The sequence below is a fragment of the Cephus cinctus genome, unplaced genomic scaffold, assembly GCF_000341935.2.
Source record: "Cephus cinctus unplaced genomic scaffold, Ccin1 Ccin1_scaffold0935, whole genome shotgun sequence".
In the NCBI taxonomy this organism is placed as follows: domain Eukaryota; kingdom Metazoa; phylum Arthropoda; class Insecta; order Hymenoptera; family Cephidae; genus Cephus; species Cephus cinctus.
In genome coordinates, this window is record NW_014333502.1 from 221,311 (window position 1) to 241,399 (window position 20,089).

A 20,089-nucleotide genomic window follows, 5' to 3' on the forward strand; every position below is an offset into this window, starting at 1 on the left:
CTGTAGGAAATGTATCACGCGGTGGCGCCGCCAACAGTGTGTCTTACGTACTATCAAGATCTTATACCTTACTAAAGAATAACAACACTAGCGCCAGTAGATGTATGGACTAATGGGGAATGCGGCTGAATTAGGAACCTGAAAGACAGCACGAAATCAAAATGGCGCCGTCTGACTTAGCTCAGCAATCGAACCCAACTTGGCTCTACTGTCGAATACAATTCTGTGCGATAGAGTTCATTCGTCGTAACTTCTTGCACACTCCCAATCGATGGAGATTATATTCCCTAGATGTCTGACCCAGTAAAAGTGAGTATTATAACGATAACATAAAGTTCCGTACCGATAATTTGTAAGGAATTGCAGTCTAGAGATAGTTTTATTATTTGAAAAGATCGGAAGAGATTCAAAGAGTTTGAAAGTATTGAAAATTGTAATATGTAAATACCTAGGGATACGTCCGTCTGTTCTTTATGGATTGTCACACCGCAGCAATGAATTATCTCGAACGGAGTATGGAGTGTGTACGGGGTTTGCCGTGTTTGAACTGATTTTCCGTTGACTGTACGAATTTTTTCCAGTAACCTTCGGTGTCAGCCGTTAGCTGCGTATCGAGGATCGTTTATCCGAACTTCACCTTCGTGTTCAGTATCGTGTAAATTGTGAGTAATACTACGTTATCATTCACAGGACAAAAACTTCACCGAATTTGGTGACGGATACGAATGTCCTCCTACATTGTGTCATCCGTAGTCGCGCCTCTTTACTCCTTACTAGCATTCCTTCCTGTTTTTTATGAGGAATATAAACATTTAGCTGCCGGTTTATGCTTCATTTTTTACCATGTGCCACCTTGCAATTAACCCTGACCCTTTAACCTGGTTCCCATCCTGCCATGGATATATCTAATCAGGATTCCTATGGACGAATTCTTTGGCGCCCTGGGTTTATGCCAGGATAAGTCCTCTTTTCTTAAATTACTTTCTGCTCGTTTTTTAGTGATGATTTACTTGAGCTTTTGCAGTGCTCCTAGTCTGATTCTGTCGGTTCATTGCTCCGAAGTTTTGTTTGTAATACATGCAGCACGCGAGAACGTTCAAAAATAGCATACAATGTTTGAACCATTGTCAAATTGGTTGTCTGCTGTAGGAGGGCTATTAACAGTGTTTAGAAATGGCATTCGTTGAGTAGTGCTTACTCCACTATTGGTTACTTTATCGTGAAGTGATTATTTATTTGAATCCAATTGTTTTTGATTTTTTTATTCCCTGCAATATTTACTTTCTATATTGCAGAAAAGTCATAGTGTGTTACAAGAACAAATTATGTGCCTTGTCGAGTGAGTGCTCTCTCTGAAACATCACTGAGCCTCAGAGCAAAAGAACCATCACCATGGCTTTAAATCCTCGTGACATGGATGGCTTTATGCCACTCCTCTCTACCAGTGATATCAAGAAGAAACTGACCGTTGGAAATCTACTGTTAAACTACCTTGGAGATTCCACCAAGAGCATCGAGTGTCAAGACATAGGTCTCTTCATTGACAACCTCATACCATGGCTGAGCAATGGAAATCCCAGAGTAAGCACAAAGCATTAGTTTGTAGTACTCTAATCATACATTTTACAGTCAACCCCAACGTACCTCACTTGTAATGGAACATACATAGATCAAGATAGCAAGAGCATATGCTCTTTTTCTTAAATGTATAAATTGTCATTACATCAATCAACTCATAAGCTCTTAGAATCTGTACTACATTCCTCTTCAAATACTGACAATGGCAAAACCCAGATGTACTGCGATATATTCTAAATGGATACATTCCTATCCAGATGTACTTTGATCTACACGTCTCCTATAGAGAATTTCGAAGCGAGTCGCCTTCAAATAAGGGAAAAAACTTTCACGCCATGTACGTAAAAGTGTCCCACGCCGTGTCTGGATCTCTTGCATTGAATCACAAGCGAGAAAACCTCGTTCCACCTGCCTCCATCGTTAAGTCGTTACATGTTTTCTGACAATTAACTAACCAAGGACTATTCTTTCTAACGCCCGTGGATATTTCCCAATAACGTATTTATTAATACACGCACAATACGCATATACACGCGGACTCATAAATTTGTATACCAAAAAAATAAGACAAAAAGAAAAAGCAAGCCTTATACACATAATGTCGAATTATTTACCACAATTCCGATATCGCTTCGAGAACTCCAGAAAACAGGATATGCCGCTAACGTATTCAGACAACAGTAGATATTTTAAATCATTAAAAACATTCTATTTCTTCAAGGCATCTTAAACAATCATAATTAATCAACCAATTAGAATAATCCAGGTTCTAATTCGTCAGACCAGTCAACAATTTAAATCCAATCTACTCTCACAAATTCTGCTCAGAAGTCTCTTTGATAGGGACTTGCATTATTTTGTTTCGTATATTTATAGACATATACAAAGTCAGACATGCACCGACAGTCTGTCAGTCCTGTATCCAGGCCAGGGTGCATAGTATTGTCTCTTGTTAAATTTCGCTCTAACACGCTTACATCATAATACACGCTCTGCATGTGGAACGAAAGCGAGAATACATTCTCTCCAGGGCATTAAAAAGGCATAAGTAGAGAAGGCAAGTGCGGTTCGCGACCCACGCGACGAGTCACGCCCGCGGAAATAAAAAGAAAAGGAAAAAAAATAGAAGAAGAGAAAAATGAAAGACGAAGTTAGACAGCTAGAGGAAAACGTATTGAGTATAAAAGGAACTAACTGAGTGCGTCAACGAGTGTCTAATAGGATCTTTAAAGTTGGTACAAGTCTTTAAAAGACAAAAGGTACCATTTTTACGTTTCTCGCATGTCATCTGTTGACTGGCAGTATCTATGTCGCATTTGTACTGGAGACACATCTTTATGACTAGCAAAATATGTCCAAGTCTATATAGGTACTGTCGGTCGGCTTGATCGGTCATTTCTATATTTAGAGAAGTTTTTTTTATTATTCTCGTGTCACCTACCAGTTTCCTACATTTCCTCCGAACGCCTCCTCTCTGCTCTCCCAATCCTTGAGGATTCCTGGCGCAAGGTCAGGAACGTAGAAAGTCATTGGGACACATATTACATTCAATTTGGACACCATTACTTATGAATTAACTTGATTGAGTTATTTTAAACAGATATTTTATATCTTGCAGGAGTGTCGTGTAGACGTTGCTTGGACGTTTCTTGGGCATTGTGCCATTTTCCAAAGAATGGAGTGATTGTAATGCTTCTACAGAGAAACTCGATGCTTTCCAAATAATTGATCGTCCTTTGCCAGACATGTTTCTTATACTAATGACTGATTGAAAATTGTGATGACTCGCCAAGACGAAAATTATCCTCGTGGAATCCTTCTGTATTATTTGTCAATTTGACGTTATTCGATAATTAAGAGAAAAAACGAGATCCAATTACTCCACGCGCACGATCGAGCATAATATTGACTTGCATCAAAAAATAGCTCGCAGTCATAAGACTTTATGATCACATCTATAAAGCGAGCAAACGCATTGGTGTCAAGGACTACGAACTCATCCTGACCATTTTCATCGCACTGGTTCCATTTTTGGCATTGTCCATCGAACAAACAGTCATTCTGCTCCATAATATTTGCCAGCCATTTTCGACTGTAAGCTTTCGCTATGACCTCCTTAAGTTTGTTTCTTTACTTCCTCTTGTGGCTGTAATTCTTCTCAGGGTACATATGTATATCTACCTCAGGAAATCCTACCGAAGTTTGCTCGCCTTTTCAAAATTATCATATGTATCTTATTTCTTTTTATATTAATTATCGTTCTTATTATTCAATTTGAATTTTCATAACGTTTCAACTGTCGTACGTGTCGATTACGTTTATGGTCCAGTCTGTTTACCAGGATTCTTCCAACATCTGTTGGCACAGTTTCCTCTCGTGAGTGTTCGTATGTCAGCCTAATTTTTGCCAGAAAATACAGACACTCGGACGAATCCTTGTTATTGATCTGAACAACGGAAGTGCCAGAGAAGTTCATTCACCCTGAACTTTCAGAACATGACTAAGCTTCGTAAACGTTGCCCTTACGTGTCCTGGGATACACGCTAATTTAGCAGAAATAAATTAGGTTAACTGGCGGCATCGTTCCTATAAATGTAATTCGGACGCTTCGAGATTTCTAAGAGTAGATGGATTAAACGTTGGGTCGACTGGATCGTTATGCCCTTTAAATCTTTAAGTTTGTTCCTTTTTATTCCAATTAGTATTCAGTCATTAGGCGTGCTTTTATAAAGTCAACCTGCAAGCACTTACATCTTCCAGTACCTGTCTAGCCTTCCAGACGTTAGGATAATTTTAAATGAGACTGAAAAGTGTTGGTTCGCTGAGCTAGGAGGTGAAAATTTTATTAAGGATTTAAAATATATGCCTGCAAAGCATTTGCTTTAGGTCACTAGAATATTTATAACTTTGGATTCATATGTCATGATAATTCAATATTCTATTTATATATATATATTTAATATCTGCACATTTTCTTTCAGTAATCAATATTTATTTTTCCTTCTCAGGTTGTACAAAATGGTCTCGATGCCCTCACATACCTTGCTGACAGGATGGAACATGATTTCAGGCCTTATGTTTCTACAGTCATTCAGCCTGTTATTGACAGACTCGGTGAGTGACTTTTAATACTTGAGACTAATATACAGGGTGAACCACGAATCGTGATCAGCAGAGATTACTTTGTTATTAGCAGTCCGATCGAAAATGTTTTTATCAGCTTTTGCATGGTTTTAAGAGAGCTTTAACGTGATAGTGAAAAATTACTGGTCACCTCTTTTTTTGAATGTTTTTTCAAGGTTACCTTGAATTTTTTGCAACTGGACATACAATTTTTTTACGCCTGTCTGTTAGAGGATTTCAAGACGAATTCGGCACATGTAAGGACATGACATTTTTTTCATCTGGTTCGAAAGAAAATTAAAAAACTTTGTATCACAAGGAGAATCACAGCTACGCCGTTATACGCATCCATTCTGTCGTCTTCAGTCGCCATCAGTGTTTTCATCTGGTTCGAAAGAAAATTAAAAAACTTTGTATCACAAGGAGAATCACAGCTACGCCGTTATTACGCAACCAATGTTGTTGACAAGTCAAAATTTACCAATCTTAATTATAGCGATGTTCAAAATGGTGTCCACGAGCTGCAATGCACTCGCGTAGACGAAAAAGATTGTTTAAAGCTGCATTCTTTATGGCCTCTCCTCTACACTGATGGCGACTGAAGACGACAGAATGGATGCGTATAACGGCGTAGCTGTGATTCTCCTTGTGATACAAAGTTTTTTAATTTTCTTTCGAACCAGATGAAAAAAATGTCATGTCCTTACATGTGCCGGATTCGTCTTGAAATCCTCTAACAGACAGGCGTAAAAAAATTGTATGTCCAGTTGCAAAAAATTCAAGGTAACCTTGAAAAAACATTCCATTTTGAACATCGCTATAATTAAGATTGGTAAATTTTGACTTGTCAACAACATTGGTTGCGTAATAACGGCGTAGCTGTGATTCTCCTTGTGATACAAAGTTTTTTAATTTTCTTTCGAACCAGATGAAAAAAATGTCATGTCCTTACATGTGCCGAATTCGTTTTGAAATCCTGTAACAGACAGGCGTAAAAAAATTATATGTTCAGTTGCCAAAAATTCAAGGTAACCTTGAAAAAACATTTTAAAAAAGAGTTGACGAGTAATTTTTCACTATCACGTTAAAGCTCTCTTGAAACCATGTAAAAGCTGATAAAAACATTTTCGATCGGACTGCTAACAACAGAGTAATCTCTACTGATCACGATTCGTGGTTCACCCTGTATAAATATACTGAAAGGTACTGATTCAATATCATTTTTATAACCATCAATTATGACTTTCAGGTGACAGCAAAGATGCTACTAGGGAAAAGGCTGCTATGGTTTTATTGAAAATCATGGAAAAAGGGAGTATGACACCTCAACAATTATTGGACAGGTTGCAGCCAGCCTTTACGCACAAGAATGCCAAACTAAGAGAAGAGGCACTTATACTTCTTACGACAACATTGAACGAGTAAGAGCCATTAACTTCTTATCGTACTCGTTGGATTACTGATAAGAATCTGCGATTATAATGCCGATTCGTGTCAACATCCACGTACCTAAAATTCTATTAATATTAAAGTACTATAGAGACATTTTTGATCAATATATGCTTAAACATGATTGAAATAGAAATAATAAAATCCAATACTTATATAGAAATATGAAGAATCATATTTATACTTGTTTCTCATTAGACACGGCGCCGGCGAGATGGCGCTTTCGGGCATTACTCCAATTATTGTCAAATTACTGTCAGACCCTACGGAGAAGGTACGAGAAACAGCCCTAAACACCCTGGCAGATATTTATAGACACGTGGGCGACAGACTAAGGGTAGATCTACAGAAGAAACACAACGTGCCACATGCAAAGTAAGTAAAATCAATGTTAAACTACCTCTTAACGTTATTAAATCTTTTCAATTAACTCTGACGCAATCATTCTAATTAAAGACGCCAGCTACTCTTCGAAAGATTCGACCAACTGAAGGCTGCTGGTGACCTACTGCCCTTGGCAATGTCATCGGACGGTGAGTTAATAATCTCTATAACATTAACGTTTACCCATACTGTAATACCGACAGACACTCTAAAAAATGCAGTAGACTATTCCAAGAGACACTCGACCCCAGCTACCTTAGTATCCTGCGGTGGCCGTACACGTACCTCGCAGCATACTAGCCAAGATAACTACTGAATATTCAATTGGCAACGTCAGGTCAAGCATAGCGGCAAGAATATTTCTTTTGGAAATTGACAATCGTCCAGCACGCAGATATTAGACACTAGGAAATAAGATTGCCCGTACAAATAGACACCACAGTTTCGTGTGAACGGTGACGATATTTATATAAAATTTTGGCAAACACAATTATCATCTGGGTTTTCGCCCCTGGACTTATACTCTATTCCCGCTGTCCTGTTCATCAATATTGCGCAATCCTATACTAGCAGTAATCCAGCATTACTGCACACGCAATATCGACGGTGTATTGTTTCAATAGCCGGAGTCGTAATCCATACCTAAGTAATGCCGTCTTGCTTAATATGGCCGGCCTTGTAACACTGTACGGCCCTGTACGCGCTATTCGAATTTCCACTATTACTCTTACGCATATACCAAAGGGATAACCGAATGCTTTGCATATCAATGTCGACACTATCCACTATCGCCGATGGTAATAATCTTTACGTTGTTTTACCCTGGTATCAATTCGCAAGCGAATATCCAGCTACCTACGTGCCTTTAATGACTTCGAGTTGAGCCGTTTAAAACACACAATTGTACCTGCATTAAAGAAATATCGAATGACGCATCGCAAAAACTGCCGTATAAAGTAACACAGTGAACTTGCAGTGTACCGCCGATGCACACGTCACCGTAATTCTAAACTGCTGATTAAATGTATATTGGCACTTCAAAGAGCTGCAGCGCAGTTCGCCACTGCGATTCGATACCGATAGTGGACTGATGACAGAACGGTCATCCACCTTCGATATCCTTCCTCGGATCTGAATCATAGTACCTTGAGAACCAACCCGTGACTCTTCTTGCTTTGAAATCAATGGAGGGTGGCTGCCTTGTTAGCAATGCCAAAAATTGCAAACCGTGACAAGCTACGTTCACTCCTGGCGATGCTATCATGTTATTGCAATGATAATTCATCAGGGGAATTGCTCCAGGCGATGCAAAACCAACGGCCACTCTGTAGAGTCTTGACGGGTGCTTCAACGCGTTCTTGCGATTAAAGACGGATTTACGATCTGGCCTCATTGTACTCCTTGCGTCTACGCGGAAGTTAATGTTATGTGTACACACATATATATGTCTATTCTGCTTCTTGATGTATTTAGTAGTTCAGGACTGGCGAGCACTGTTGCACGTAGAATCTACCATTCCAAGAAGAGGCGTTATGTCACCTAACGACTCTTTTTTTACAGAATCAGAGGCCACTTGGTTCACGCGCTTTTATATATACATAGCGAACGACACGATGGCGGTAGTTATTATTTTCTGAAGAATCCTCAAGAATTTCTCGACGCTCCTCGAACTCGTACAACTGTTATAGGCTTCTCCGTTACAATGAAAGAATTTTTTTTCATTACTTTCTCTTCATTATTTCATTTCATTTTACGTCATATCATTTTTGATCCGACCTCTATCGTCGTGTACGCAGTCGATGGCGCTTAGATCACAGTTGGGCTTGGCAGGATACACAGGAGTCACGTAAAGTACTCCTTCGATCTGAGTGATATGAATAGAACTGAAAGCAGCCATGAGGCAGTCATGGTAAACTTCCACGAAACTTAATGATATCGATTACTGTCGATTCTATTGTTTCGATTGACTAGACATCAATCATTATATAACTTCCGGTTTAAGATGATGGATTATCATCAACGATCAGCGTCGGCCATTGATAGATGTTCAGAAAAATTTTTGAATTGTTCTGGATTCTTGACTCTTTTTTTAAATACCTTTAATATATCACTTTAAACATCGAAATTCCAAGGCGAATCTGATGTTTTCCTAAAATCATAAAATTATCATATATACACATAAATGACTTACTCATTGAGGTTCAGCCGGATTCTCAAGTGACTTCTAGTATTTTAAGGGTATAATGTATTCGCTTCGTGTCAGAGACCTCTATGCTGGATATATACACCATTATACACGGCATATGATTATTACGAAAGTTCCGACTTTATAGGAATTCCCAACATCATACGCAAATATGCATAGATGAAAGGCGTGGGTTTAATATTAATCGATGCAGATCTATGGATCTTCAGTGATCTCATCGGTATGAGAATACCTAAGGATATCTTCGATCAGAGGATTCCTGTGGATGAAACAAAAAGAGATATCATCTGTATTATTAATAAGAGCAATGACATCCGTATCCGTTGGTTAATTGGCGATGGCCGCTTATAACGGATATGAGAGATCGATTCTGCAACCCAGTTTTCTAGCGTTTATCATAACTGTAACGCGAACTCGTAGGTTTTCGCATGGCAACAAGTGAAGCTAATAAGTAAATATGTAAAATAAAATACCTCGAAATTCGTATCCTCTATCCTGTTGTTTGAAGCGTTAGCTGCGTACGAGTCTACAGTTGCTTATTAATGTCACACAATGCAATCATCTTGTATTAATTAAAAGGAGACACGTGCATGTTCACGTGTTAATAATGTCTATTGAACGGCTGTACTTCCGTTCTTGTCGTATGGGATGAATTGTCATCGAAATCGCATCCTGGGCTGATGCAGAATTTACGAATCACGGCCGATGAAATTGTGTCAGATATTGATTTTCTTGGGTTTCAAATGATCCCGCCATGAGTTTGATGCCAATTTTTATCTCTTCTCTTTAGCATTCTTCGTTCGGATGACACAGCTGTGTTTGTATACCTGCGAATGCCTGGATCCTCCAAGGCTTTTTCGTTTTTCTTCTATCCTTTCTCCGCTTCTGTTTATGTGCTCTGAGCTACGCTCGTCGCACTGATAACGTTCACCGCGACTCTTTTATGAACAGACAAATCGAATACGCCATAATACTAATCCACTCACTTTGACAGACCCCTCTCCGTGGCTTTATTATTAAGCGTCGAAACAAGCAAGTTTGTTGGATGGAGTTTGTTCTCGGTACGTCAGGGTCGCACGTACATGAAGCGCCTCGAATATTTAATCCTGTTTTAATTAATTCAGCTCCCTGGAAAATAAGCTAAACGGAAATTAGACTGTAAGAGAAAACGGATGGTAGACATTCTGTGAATGTCCTTTGAACATAGATTGTAAAACTCCAGGTACCGTATAAGCCAGTTCTGACAGCCTGGTGCTAATCATGATCGTTCAGGATAGCTCATCGATCCGGTAACCAAGAGCTAAAGAGAAAGAGAGAAAGAGTGAAATATTTCCAGTGGAATAACAATAGGGCAAGAGGGGGTCCCACCCTAGTATGTTGCTGCTGCTGCGTTCGACACAACAGAAGGAGGACCCCCCCTACTACCTCGTGCTCGTCTCTGAAACTAAACGTAAAGTAGCAGCTAGGGGGAGAAAGCCTGGTGCCCCACGTTCCCCGCTGGCAAACGCACACGGTACCTTGACGTGCTAACAGTCATGGAGAAGTTCTTACTATACGATTATTCTACTGCGAGTGTTCGCGTCCTCCTCGTGCCTTGGAATATCGTATAAAGTGCATTATGTGTATACGTATTATACGGTATGGCTTCTGGTTTTGTGCGGTTTTAAAAGGTGCAATCTAACTCACCCAAGGAAGACGGATCGGGTAAAAATGTGTCAACGATCATGACCGGTGATCTTGATCGTGTTTTTTCTTTCTGTGTCACGGACCCATCTGGAGAACATTATGTGACTAGGGTTTCTTTTTATTTCGCTGCTTTATATATCGAGTCAATGTTGTGATGTGACGATAGCGACAATTATGACTTGTTGGATTGATCGGTATTAGCCGGTATTATTAGATTGTATCGTTTATGCTTGGTGATGTTGAACTTTGTTGCGATCTTATAATGCGGGTTGGATGTGTAGTATGAGCCGCAGTACGTTATCTGGTTTTAAATGTGTGAAAACAGCCGGTTTATTTTAAAGATTCAAATCTAATTTCATGCTTCGATTAGCATAACGTACTTACTTTGTATTCTGCTACTGTACTGGATTCTTTCTGTAGTTTTGGCTAGTTTCTTTTCCTCTTCTCTCTGTTTTGTGCGGAATGATGAATTAATGAGGATTCAAAACGTGATGAGTCTTTCGCTCCTAGGTCAGGTTGTTCCTAGTCATCGTGGAATTTTTGTATGCTCGTCTTTCGTGTACAGTCGTCTTGCTCGTTCAACTTGTTTTGCAATGCTTTTATTGTATAAGTGGAAAATAATAGGCAATTTTTTTTAACGCCAGGCTTTTCATTAGAGTTTCCTTTGTAGTGGTCGTTTTTCTTATTTTCGTGCACGCGATGTCGAACTCGGCGAGGGAATTTTCTGGGCCGCGCAACGTCGCGCTTCGTAACAATAGGTCGACGATGCGATAAGATTCTAATCTCTTTGTTCGAGCCGCGATAATGAGCCAAATAGATAAGGGAAAGAGAGTCTATGCAAATTCTTTATAGGAGATGGATGGTATGTTAGAGCAAAGTCTATAGAGCTGAAGAAAAAAAATAGTAGAAGAGAATTGAAACCTCATAAAGTTGATACCTGTTATCTCGTTCGATTGAAGGATACCAATTAATTGAAGCGCCTCGTATCTTGCGTGGCATCTTGTTTCTTTTCAGAATTAATGACGATTTATACTTTCACTTTGCCTAACTAGTACGTCCCGCGTTCTGATTCTCGTGGTTTCCCACTTTAATTACTGAATTTACACTTTCTTACTGCGTTAATGCATTAGCGCCATTTTTTTCTATTGTACAAGACAATCATGGCCTTATAGAAATATATGTACATATAGTCCATGTACTGTATGACTAGTGGCATATTGTTCAATCTCAATGGTATTCAATTCTGTTAGGATGAAGAGCATGTAATTGTCTTTTGAAAACTATTGATAAGCAATCATCACTATGACACATTTTATTGAAAATTATATTGCTGTGGAACTTTTGTGATTGATAAAAGATGAAAAGTGCAACAGATGATACTGCAATGATGTTAGCCCGTGGCCATTGTTGTGCTCATCGTGGCTTGGTGAAGTATCCAAGTATAGACAAGAAGCTCTGGGATGCCAGCAGCACCTGGATATTACAGTGGGATAATATAGTGAAGCATCCTGGTGCTCGGGCTCGTGGTTGTCACTGTGATGTGCACAAACCACCCTGGTTATATCCAAATTTAGGTATAGTGACAATCAAAGATGTACCCTGGACTATACTAGATCGATATATGATTTTATTATTTATTATACTTTTTTTACTTTCCTTAACAATATTTATTTTTATTCTTTTTATGTCTGTTTCAGTTGGAAGAGACACTGATGAACCTGACAGAGCAGTAAGTATCAATCAGAGCGGTGCTTCGTCTTATTTACTAGTTTATGTAATTTTTGACAATTGAAGGTAATATTTCTTTTTCAAATGTCAATTTAGATCAAATCTGCTCCAGTAAAAAGGTCTACAAGTGTACCTCAGAAGAGAGGGCAATTTGGTCCTGCGAAGCAAACTGTTTCAACGCCAGGTATTTTTTAAGTGAAAATTTAGCTGTATTCATTTAACATATAAATAAGTTAAACATTATATTTTAAGATAAGCTATTGATCAGAAAAAAAAGTTAATTGATAAGTTTTGAAGTTTTATATATTCACTGCAAGTGTGAAAAGTGTAAGCAGTGTATATTTTATTTATCCTACTTATGTATATGAAAACTATAAGATTCTTTTTCACACTCTGAATATAGGAAACTTTAAATATCTCTAATCAGAATTTCAATATTAACTACTTGCATGAATAGTTCGCTATAATGCATTCTTCTAATTGGCAATCACAAATTGGCACAATACTTTGACTTTTACTTACAAAATATTATTAGACTATGCTTAATTAAACTTTCGATCGCATGCTACTTTGTCAAATCTGAGCTTAATAATTTGATATATATATGGCATTCACGCATGAGCTTCATTTTAAATTTGTCTCAGATTAATTATACGATTAGAGTATGTAACGCTTATACTTGCATTTACAGAATATCACTGTACACTATAATGCACTTAACACTCGACAGTCAAAATGGAATAACACTCAAAAGTTATTACTCTTTGACTGACGATCAATGCTAAACGATAAAATGTGCTTGCATGACAGTGCCCTCGAAGAGTCAAGGGGTCCAAAGGACAAACTCAAGAATCGAAAGACTGTACTCTCTGGGATCACTGTCAGGTATTAACAAAAGCACTCATGATAGTAATCGCAATTGTCTGCAATGACCTCATCATATTCTTTAACAAATTACTCGTGTAATCAGACATTATCCATGGTTCGTTTTCACAATAAATTAGGAATGCTTATTTAAAATTAATCTTGCAAGATAATTAATCGCATGATTGTAAAAAGATACATTATCTCTCCTTATTAAAACCGACTAGATAGCAACTAGATTAAAGTTGCCAGATGAATATATTATACGTTCTATAGGTCAAGCAGGCGCCGTCGACGAGGAGACATTCCTGACGGCCTTTGAGGATGTACCACCGATAAAGCTGTTCTCTGCGAAGGACCTAGAGGAACAGATGAAGGCGATAAGGGATACAGTGGGCGACGACAAGAAAGACTGGAAACAAAGAACAGATAGTGTGAGTTCTTAATGAATAGAGTTCTATAAAAATGAGTCTTGTGCATCCTGTTGGCTTTGTCTGTATTTTGTATAATATTGTTAATTTTTTAATTATAGATGAAGAAACTACGTGGTATTATTATAGCTGGTGGTATGAACTACGACAATTTCGCAGAGTGTCTCAAGAGTACCCAAAGACCATTCGAACAGGCATGCATGGATCTCAGATCTCAGGTCGTACGAGAAGCCTGCATCACCCTGGCGTTTCTGAGCCAACAACTCAAAAATAAATTCGCAAGCTTTGGCGAAGGCGTACTGATGAGTCTAATGAATCTTATACAAAACAGTGCAAAGGTTGTTGCAACAGCCGGCGCTGTCGCCGTGCGATTCATACTCCAGAATACTCATAGCAGTCGCTACATACCTATAATTACGTCCACCATGAACAGCAAGAGCAAGGACATACGTCGTGCAACCTGCGAGTATCTTCACCTGATACTACAGTGCTGGCCAACGCAGGTTCTGCAAAAGCACGTTACCATTCTGCAGGACGCCATTAAGAAAGGCGTCGCCGATTCGGATGCCGACGCTCGGGCACATGCCAGGAAGTAAATATCGTTTGGGATAATTTCATTTATTTCTCTGTCTACTTTCTCATCTCATTAATATTTTTATTATGTGATACCTTTTCCTAGATCCTACTGGGCGTTCAAGGATCACTTTCCAGAACAGGCAGAAAGTCTGCTGAACAGCTTGGACACTACGTATAAGAGGTCCTTGATGTCCCTCAGTAACAGCGGGAGTATGAACAGTTTAAACGCTCTGACGAGGACTACGAATATCAGTCCACGCGCTTCGAGGCCGGCGCTCAGTGCAACTGGTTAGTGTAGAAAGTAAAAAAATGCTCGTTCCATTTGTTATTCGCTGCATCCTGGCATCTCAAACGTTCGTCTCTCACATTTCATGCTGCTCTTTGGAAAAACCCTTTAATTGCATCATATAAAGGTAGCACCGAAAACTTGCATCATCCGCAGGGTCAGCCACCTCATGGTCCTCTTAGGAGGACGCCGTCTCTGCCCCGTTCATATAGGCAGTCCGGTATTCCGATACTCCAGAGACCCACTGACAATCACTGTAATTCTTTTATTACCTGATCTACAATCTGTTATCCTCTTTCATTGCGAGGGAACGCTCAGGACGATGACAGTTAATTGTCATTTATCCTTATTTAATACTATCGTGTTTTAATTGTTTATAGGTCAAATTACACCTGGAGTCAGATCCACCAGTGCCATTGAGCTGCAGGCTGCACAGAGGGCAAAAGCGAGGGTGGCGTATGCCAACATGAACAGACAAAAGGCTGCGATACGTATGTATTAAGAACAAGAATAATAATAATTATAATATAATATAAATGTACACTATCGTCTGAATTTATGCTGCCGGACACAGACAATGATCATGGCAGCCATCAAAGTAAACAAGGTAGAGCAAGTGGAATGAAAAAAAAAAAATGGCATTTTATATTGTCGTTATCGAATTGAAGTAATCAATATTTGATTTTTATGCTTTTCAGCACGATCAAACAAATCTCCAGATCCCACTTGCGCAACGACCAGTTGCGAAAGGTCAGCGCGGACGAGGTCCAGGGCACTAGGTGTATCACAGTCGCAACGTCAGTATCATTTAATTAGAATTTATTGAATGATTATCGATTATTGATTACCCTGGACATGCATTATTATTTCTCTTATTTGTTTCTCGTTCTTTCATTTGATATTGTCCGAACAGCCAGTAGTAGGTCGTGCTCACCCGCCTCCCGCCTGAGTTACGCTACGTATAACCGCGAGGGTGAATCTCTAGTAGCACGACCCAGGAGAGTCCTGGGACACGGCATCAAGAGTACCGGAAATAGCCGAGAGCCAAGTCCCCAAAGATTTGGCGTCGATCGCAGTTTCGGTAGTAAAATCCGAGGCAGGAATCTCCACATGTCACCCACGGACAGAACGTCCTCCTCCAGACCGGCTGTGATGGCTCAGAAGATGCTGCAGCAGTCGCGCGAGGCTGAATCCGCCCTGGCTGACGCACTGACCTTTGACATGGATCCCTACACGAGGACTCCACGGGGCAAAGGCGATCATAGCGACGACAGCGAGACCAGCAGTATATGTTCAGAACGCAGTATGGACAGTATTCGTCGGCCAAGCGATGTGAGTTCATTAACAAAATGTTTTTTGCAAAATCCTGTAAAAAAATGTTAAACCCACACGATTAAATAATATTTAGTTAGATGACATCATTTCATCTCGTTGCCGTCCTGCGATTTAACCATTCATGATCACATAATAAAAATCATTCATTTTTCATGAAACACACTTGTGAAACGTGTGCAATTTAATTTGTTTTTTTTTTTGTTGAGACATCTTTGTTTTTGGCTACCCATGGGCTTCCAAAAGTGATGTCAAGTTGATTTAAAGGCAATGCTTTATATCTCAAAGACCTGGTTATCCTGGTACCTAATAATACGTGTATTACATGTATCTTTACATATCTTATTCACCATTATACACGAAGACCTATAAACTTATTTGACTGACTCCTATACTTCCTATCCCGTATCATCGACGTGAATGATCTCAACGAAAGAAAATATGTCGCTAACGCATGTATGGTTTTCTTTCCTTTTGTTTTTTGTTGCGGCGTCATTGTTTGGTTTGGACTAATGCGGTGCAACGCGTTGTTTCCGTGTCTGTTCATCCGTCCTTCCATCCGAACATCCGAACACGTTAGTCGTTCTCGTGGAGTGGCTCACAGCAGAGACTGTATCGTGATCTGTGGGATCAATCCATCCCTAAGGTTTGTTGAACTTCAAATATCATTGATCATCTACGGGGACTTTCAGTTCATACGTTAGAGCGAGAGACTAATGAAATTATTCCGGACAAATCTATCACAGTAGGGAACAGAACGCAAGATCGTAGTTCGAAAGTCTCTCGCTTTTGGCTCAACTGTATTTTATCTGTTAGTATATCACACTGCAATTGAATTCTTTAATCTATTAATAAACCTATCCCCAGGTCCTCAGGATTCATCCTCAGGTGTATTAATTTTGTAAGATCACACTGTTTGTCCTGTTAATGCTTGTGAATGCTATTTGGTATATTGTTATTCTGGGATTTTGCGCAAAAATTGATCATTACGGAATATGTATCTCTGATTGATCTATTTGACAGGACATCAAGGAAATTATAGAGAATTGTGGACGTAAGCACTGGGTCGACCGTAAGGAGGGTCTAGTTGGTCTACATCACTTTCTCTCCAATGGTAACACACTGTCAGCTACGGAGCTGAGGAAAGTCACGGATATCTTCTCGAAGATGTTCACGGATTCTCACACCAAGGCATTCAGTCTCTTTCTGGACACTTTGATAGAATTGATAGCGACCCATAGTGAGGATCTTGGTGATTGGCTCTACGTGCTCTGTGCAAGGCTCTTGAACAAGCTTGGGACTGATCTGCTTGGTTCGATACAAACAAAAATTCATAAATGTTTGGATGTCATCAGGTACGGTAGATAAAATACCAAATGAACTATTTCAATATGAGTAATATAAATTTTGGCATTGTCTAAATATACATTTTTCTCAGGGAACACTTTTCTGGTGAACAACTCTTACCGGCTGTCATGCGTTTTCTTACGGATCCTACCCAGACGCCAAATACCCGTGTTAAAGTTGCCACCCTGAATTTTCTAACTCAAATAGCAGAGACTGCGGAACCATCCGCTTTGAATAGCTCAGCGGGCTCAGCCCTCGCTAGGTTATTAGACTGGACTAATGATGTCAAGAGTCAAGATGTACGAAGACACGCTGAAGCCGCCGTTATGGCATTGTACAATCTCAACACTCCCCAGGTTACCCTAATCCTGACTGAACTGCCAAAATATTACCAGGTGCTCGTTGAGATAAATCTAATGGGAATACGGCCTCTAACGTAGAATCATGACATTTATAATCTAATAATTAATTTGTTCCTGCTCAGGAAGCTGCGTTGCCCCTGGTACAAAGTCATTTAAGACGTTCATCCGGACCCAGTAATCCAGCATCTCCAGGAACACCACCTCCTAAAGTGCCACACTCCCCGGCTAGGACGAGAATGAGAACGGAAATTGACGCAACCGATGACAACCTGAACGTGGAAGAGGTGTACAAGTGAGTCAGATAATCTAATTCTGTTCTAATTGTTTTATTAGATTTTTGGTTATAAGATATATCGTCTGTCTGCTATAAAAGATCCCTAAGACGCACAACAGCAGAGATACAAAATTATGGTTTCGAGAGATTAGAACGTCCCACTACCAGTACTGATAGTGGCATCAGTAACATGGCTGACGTTGAGGAGAGACTAGATGCCATGACCTCGGTAAGTAAATCCCAGTGGAACGTCATCACCAGGAACTCTAATGGCATGACCATCGCGCAGGGACGTTCCTCGTCCGTTTGTTCGCCCACACAGCGAGGCACGACCGTGGCGAATCTATCAGTGAACGGATCGAGCGGTACCATCGCCGGCGACTTAATTCTTCCCCAAGAGAATAACGGTTATAAGAACTATAGTAAGTAAGACTCGGAGAAAGATCATTTAGAAAGACGTAAATTCAATTTAATCTTATAGACATGTCACTCGAGTCCTCCCAGGATCCTGATGATATTGATCACTTCCTCAAGACGCTACAATCCGAATCTGCTAGCAACAAGGAGAAAGTTGCCGTACTTCGTAAGCTTCAACAACACCTGGTGAAGGATCCTGATCCTACATATATCAAACAGAATTTCAAGTACGTGAAATTTTTCGACTTTACATTATGGTCATTCCCTTTCTTTCTCTTTCTTCGTCCTCTTTCTCTGTACTATGTGTATTTCATTCAACTGTACTTCTCCAGAATACTTTTGAAAACCCTCCTGGAGTGTCTCTCTAATGACGACATGGACATACAAATAGAAGTCTTAAACGCCCTGACGGAGATGTTAAAAGTGAAGGAGCTCTCCGAGTGCTTTTGCAATTATCCTCAGCTTATAGTCCTGAAGGTCCTGAACGCTCATCGGTTCGACGATCAGAAGGTCGACGCTGCCAACGCCGAAGGAGAAGGACGAGTGGTAGCAAAGCAATGGGAGGTAACAATATTTTTATTGTCCATGTTTTATATCCCCTATCGTAATTTCGACTCATAATTTCCTGAAGCGCCCTCTCGAGATATACATATAACTAAGAATTTCTAAAAGAAAAGGCACACACTTTTCCATGTTGTTTCCTTTGTTGTTGCATGGCTACAAATGTCATCTTTGATAAGAAACTTCCGGTTTGTTGAAATTTATCTGTAAAATATATATATATATATATATACTCTTAAGCATGAGAATCGTACTAATCCAATGGAAATATCAGTTAAACTCAGTCCTGTGTCCCAGGTGTTGCGCGTAGCAGAAAAGTGTGCGGCTGCGATAGTATCGGTCCTGCCGCCAGAAAACGTTATATCTCTGGCGTCCATTGTGATAATGACCGAACATTATCCAAAGAATATGGGAGCGATTAAAATGCTGCACAAACTCGTAGAGCTTTGGGGACGCCCAGCAATAGAGCCCCATCTTGCAGACGTAATGCAGGGCCTTATAAAGGTGAGTGACCAAAAAACCAATAAGAATTTACTCTCAAAAGTACATTACTTACATACAGCAAGTATTGTACGAATCAATAGACCGACTGTATTGGAATTAAAATCTTTGCATTAACTTACAAAAAAAATAAGGCCTACAACGACAACGAAACTCTGGTACGAAAAAGCGCAGTGTTCTGCATGGTGGCCATACATGCAGCCGTCGGAGAGGAAGTCCTTAAGCCCCACCTGAAGTCTTTGCACGGCAGTAAATTGAGACTATTGAACATATACATACAACGTGCACAACAGCAACAATAGTCAAACAGTCAGCCGGCTAGTCCACGAAGTAACAGCAAGAACTAACGAATACCCGAGTAATAATTGAATAGTAAATAATGAGTGAGGATGAAAAACTAAAGAAACAATGGATGAAATTACTGAAAGAATCCACTCTCGAATACATATATTTGTTCGTTCCTTCGTGTACGTATCTATTTGTTAATTAATAATTTACCATCCTCCCTACACCCCCTCTTTCACTTTCTCTTTCTCTCTCTGCACTATATCTTTAGCCCTCCCCTCGCCCCTCCTCAATTAAATCCCTTCGTTACATTTATACATTTATCAATATGAGTTATATGAATAAGACGAATACATGTTTGTTGTGTGACTCCCACTGAAGAAAGAAAGGGTGTGTGCGATCTCGCGGGCGGGAAATTCTTTGTCGTTAAGAAAAAAAAAAAAAAATAGAAAGAAAGAGAGAAATGAAAATAGGCAGTTAAAGAGAAAGACGCTCTCGAGAGTATTACGAATAAAAAAAGTACGAAGGAATTCCCAGTTGACGGAACAGTAGGAAAAAAATGCTAAATAGGAATAATTAATGATGCATCCAAATGAGCAGAGACTAAAGATTGTCAATAACCGGTGATTGTGATTTTTTTTTTTTCCTTTTTGACTTGTAGAACCGAGCCGTTGACGTCTTCTTTGGGGAGAGTTCGAT

The 20,089-nt window shown here is 39.6% G+C and overlaps 1 protein-coding gene and 1 long non-coding RNA gene across 31 annotated transcripts; one reads left to right on the forward strand and one right to left on the reverse strand.

The window, feature by feature from the left end:
* Window positions 1-163: 163 nt before the first annotated feature.
* LOC107271349 (CLIP-associating protein 1-A) lies at window positions 164-19,885 on the forward strand. 28 transcript variants are annotated; one of them, XM_015747240.2, is made up of 27 exons: window positions 164-309; window positions 582-662; window positions 1,296-1,581; window positions 4,587-4,692; window positions 5,951-6,122; window positions 6,349-6,525; window positions 6,607-6,683; window positions 12,124-12,155; window positions 12,251-12,338; window positions 12,965-13,039; window positions 13,295-13,452; window positions 13,551-14,041; window positions 14,129-14,313; window positions 14,439-14,567; window positions 14,692-14,802; window positions 14,886-14,918; window positions 15,010-15,108; window positions 15,225-15,643; window positions 16,224-16,289; window positions 16,667-16,998; window positions 17,082-17,385; window positions 17,475-17,644; window positions 17,726-18,048; window positions 18,108-18,270; window positions 18,376-18,607; window positions 18,902-19,108; window positions 19,240-19,885. In XM_015747240.2, exons 3-27 carry the CDS (start codon window positions 1,393-1,395, stop codon window positions 19,405-19,407), a joined length of 4,506 nt encoding a protein of 1,501 aa, XP_015602726.1. In that variant the 5' UTR covers window positions 164-309; window positions 582-662; window positions 1,296-1,392; the 3' UTR covers window positions 19,408-19,885. The 28 variants fall into 28 exon arrangements, 27 of the variants coding, with proteins under 27 accessions (XP_015602726.1, XP_015602727.1, XP_024944400.1 ...); XM_015747244.2 differs by lacking the exon at window positions 164-309 and having other exon boundaries at window positions 506-662; window positions 17,726-17,855; window positions 17,916-18,048; XM_025088628.1 differs by lacking the exon at window positions 164-309 and having other exon boundaries at window positions 506-662; window positions 17,726-17,855; window positions 17,916-18,033.
* Window positions 6,849-10,949, reverse strand: LOC107271355. Of its 3 annotated transcripts, XR_003060859.1 has the most exons (5): window positions 10,811-10,949; window positions 9,967-10,040; window positions 9,214-9,868; window positions 8,726-8,999; window positions 6,849-8,417 (listed from the first exon to the last, which is right to left on the reverse strand). It is a non-coding gene; the product is annotated as an uncharacterized LOC107271355 (long non-coding RNA). The 3 variants fall into 3 exon arrangements; XR_001538607.2 differs by having other exon boundaries at window positions 6,849-8,999; XR_003060858.1 differs by having other exon boundaries at window positions 6,849-8,999; window positions 9,214-9,880; window positions 10,811-10,899.
* Window positions 19,886-20,089: the final 204 nt, after the last annotated feature.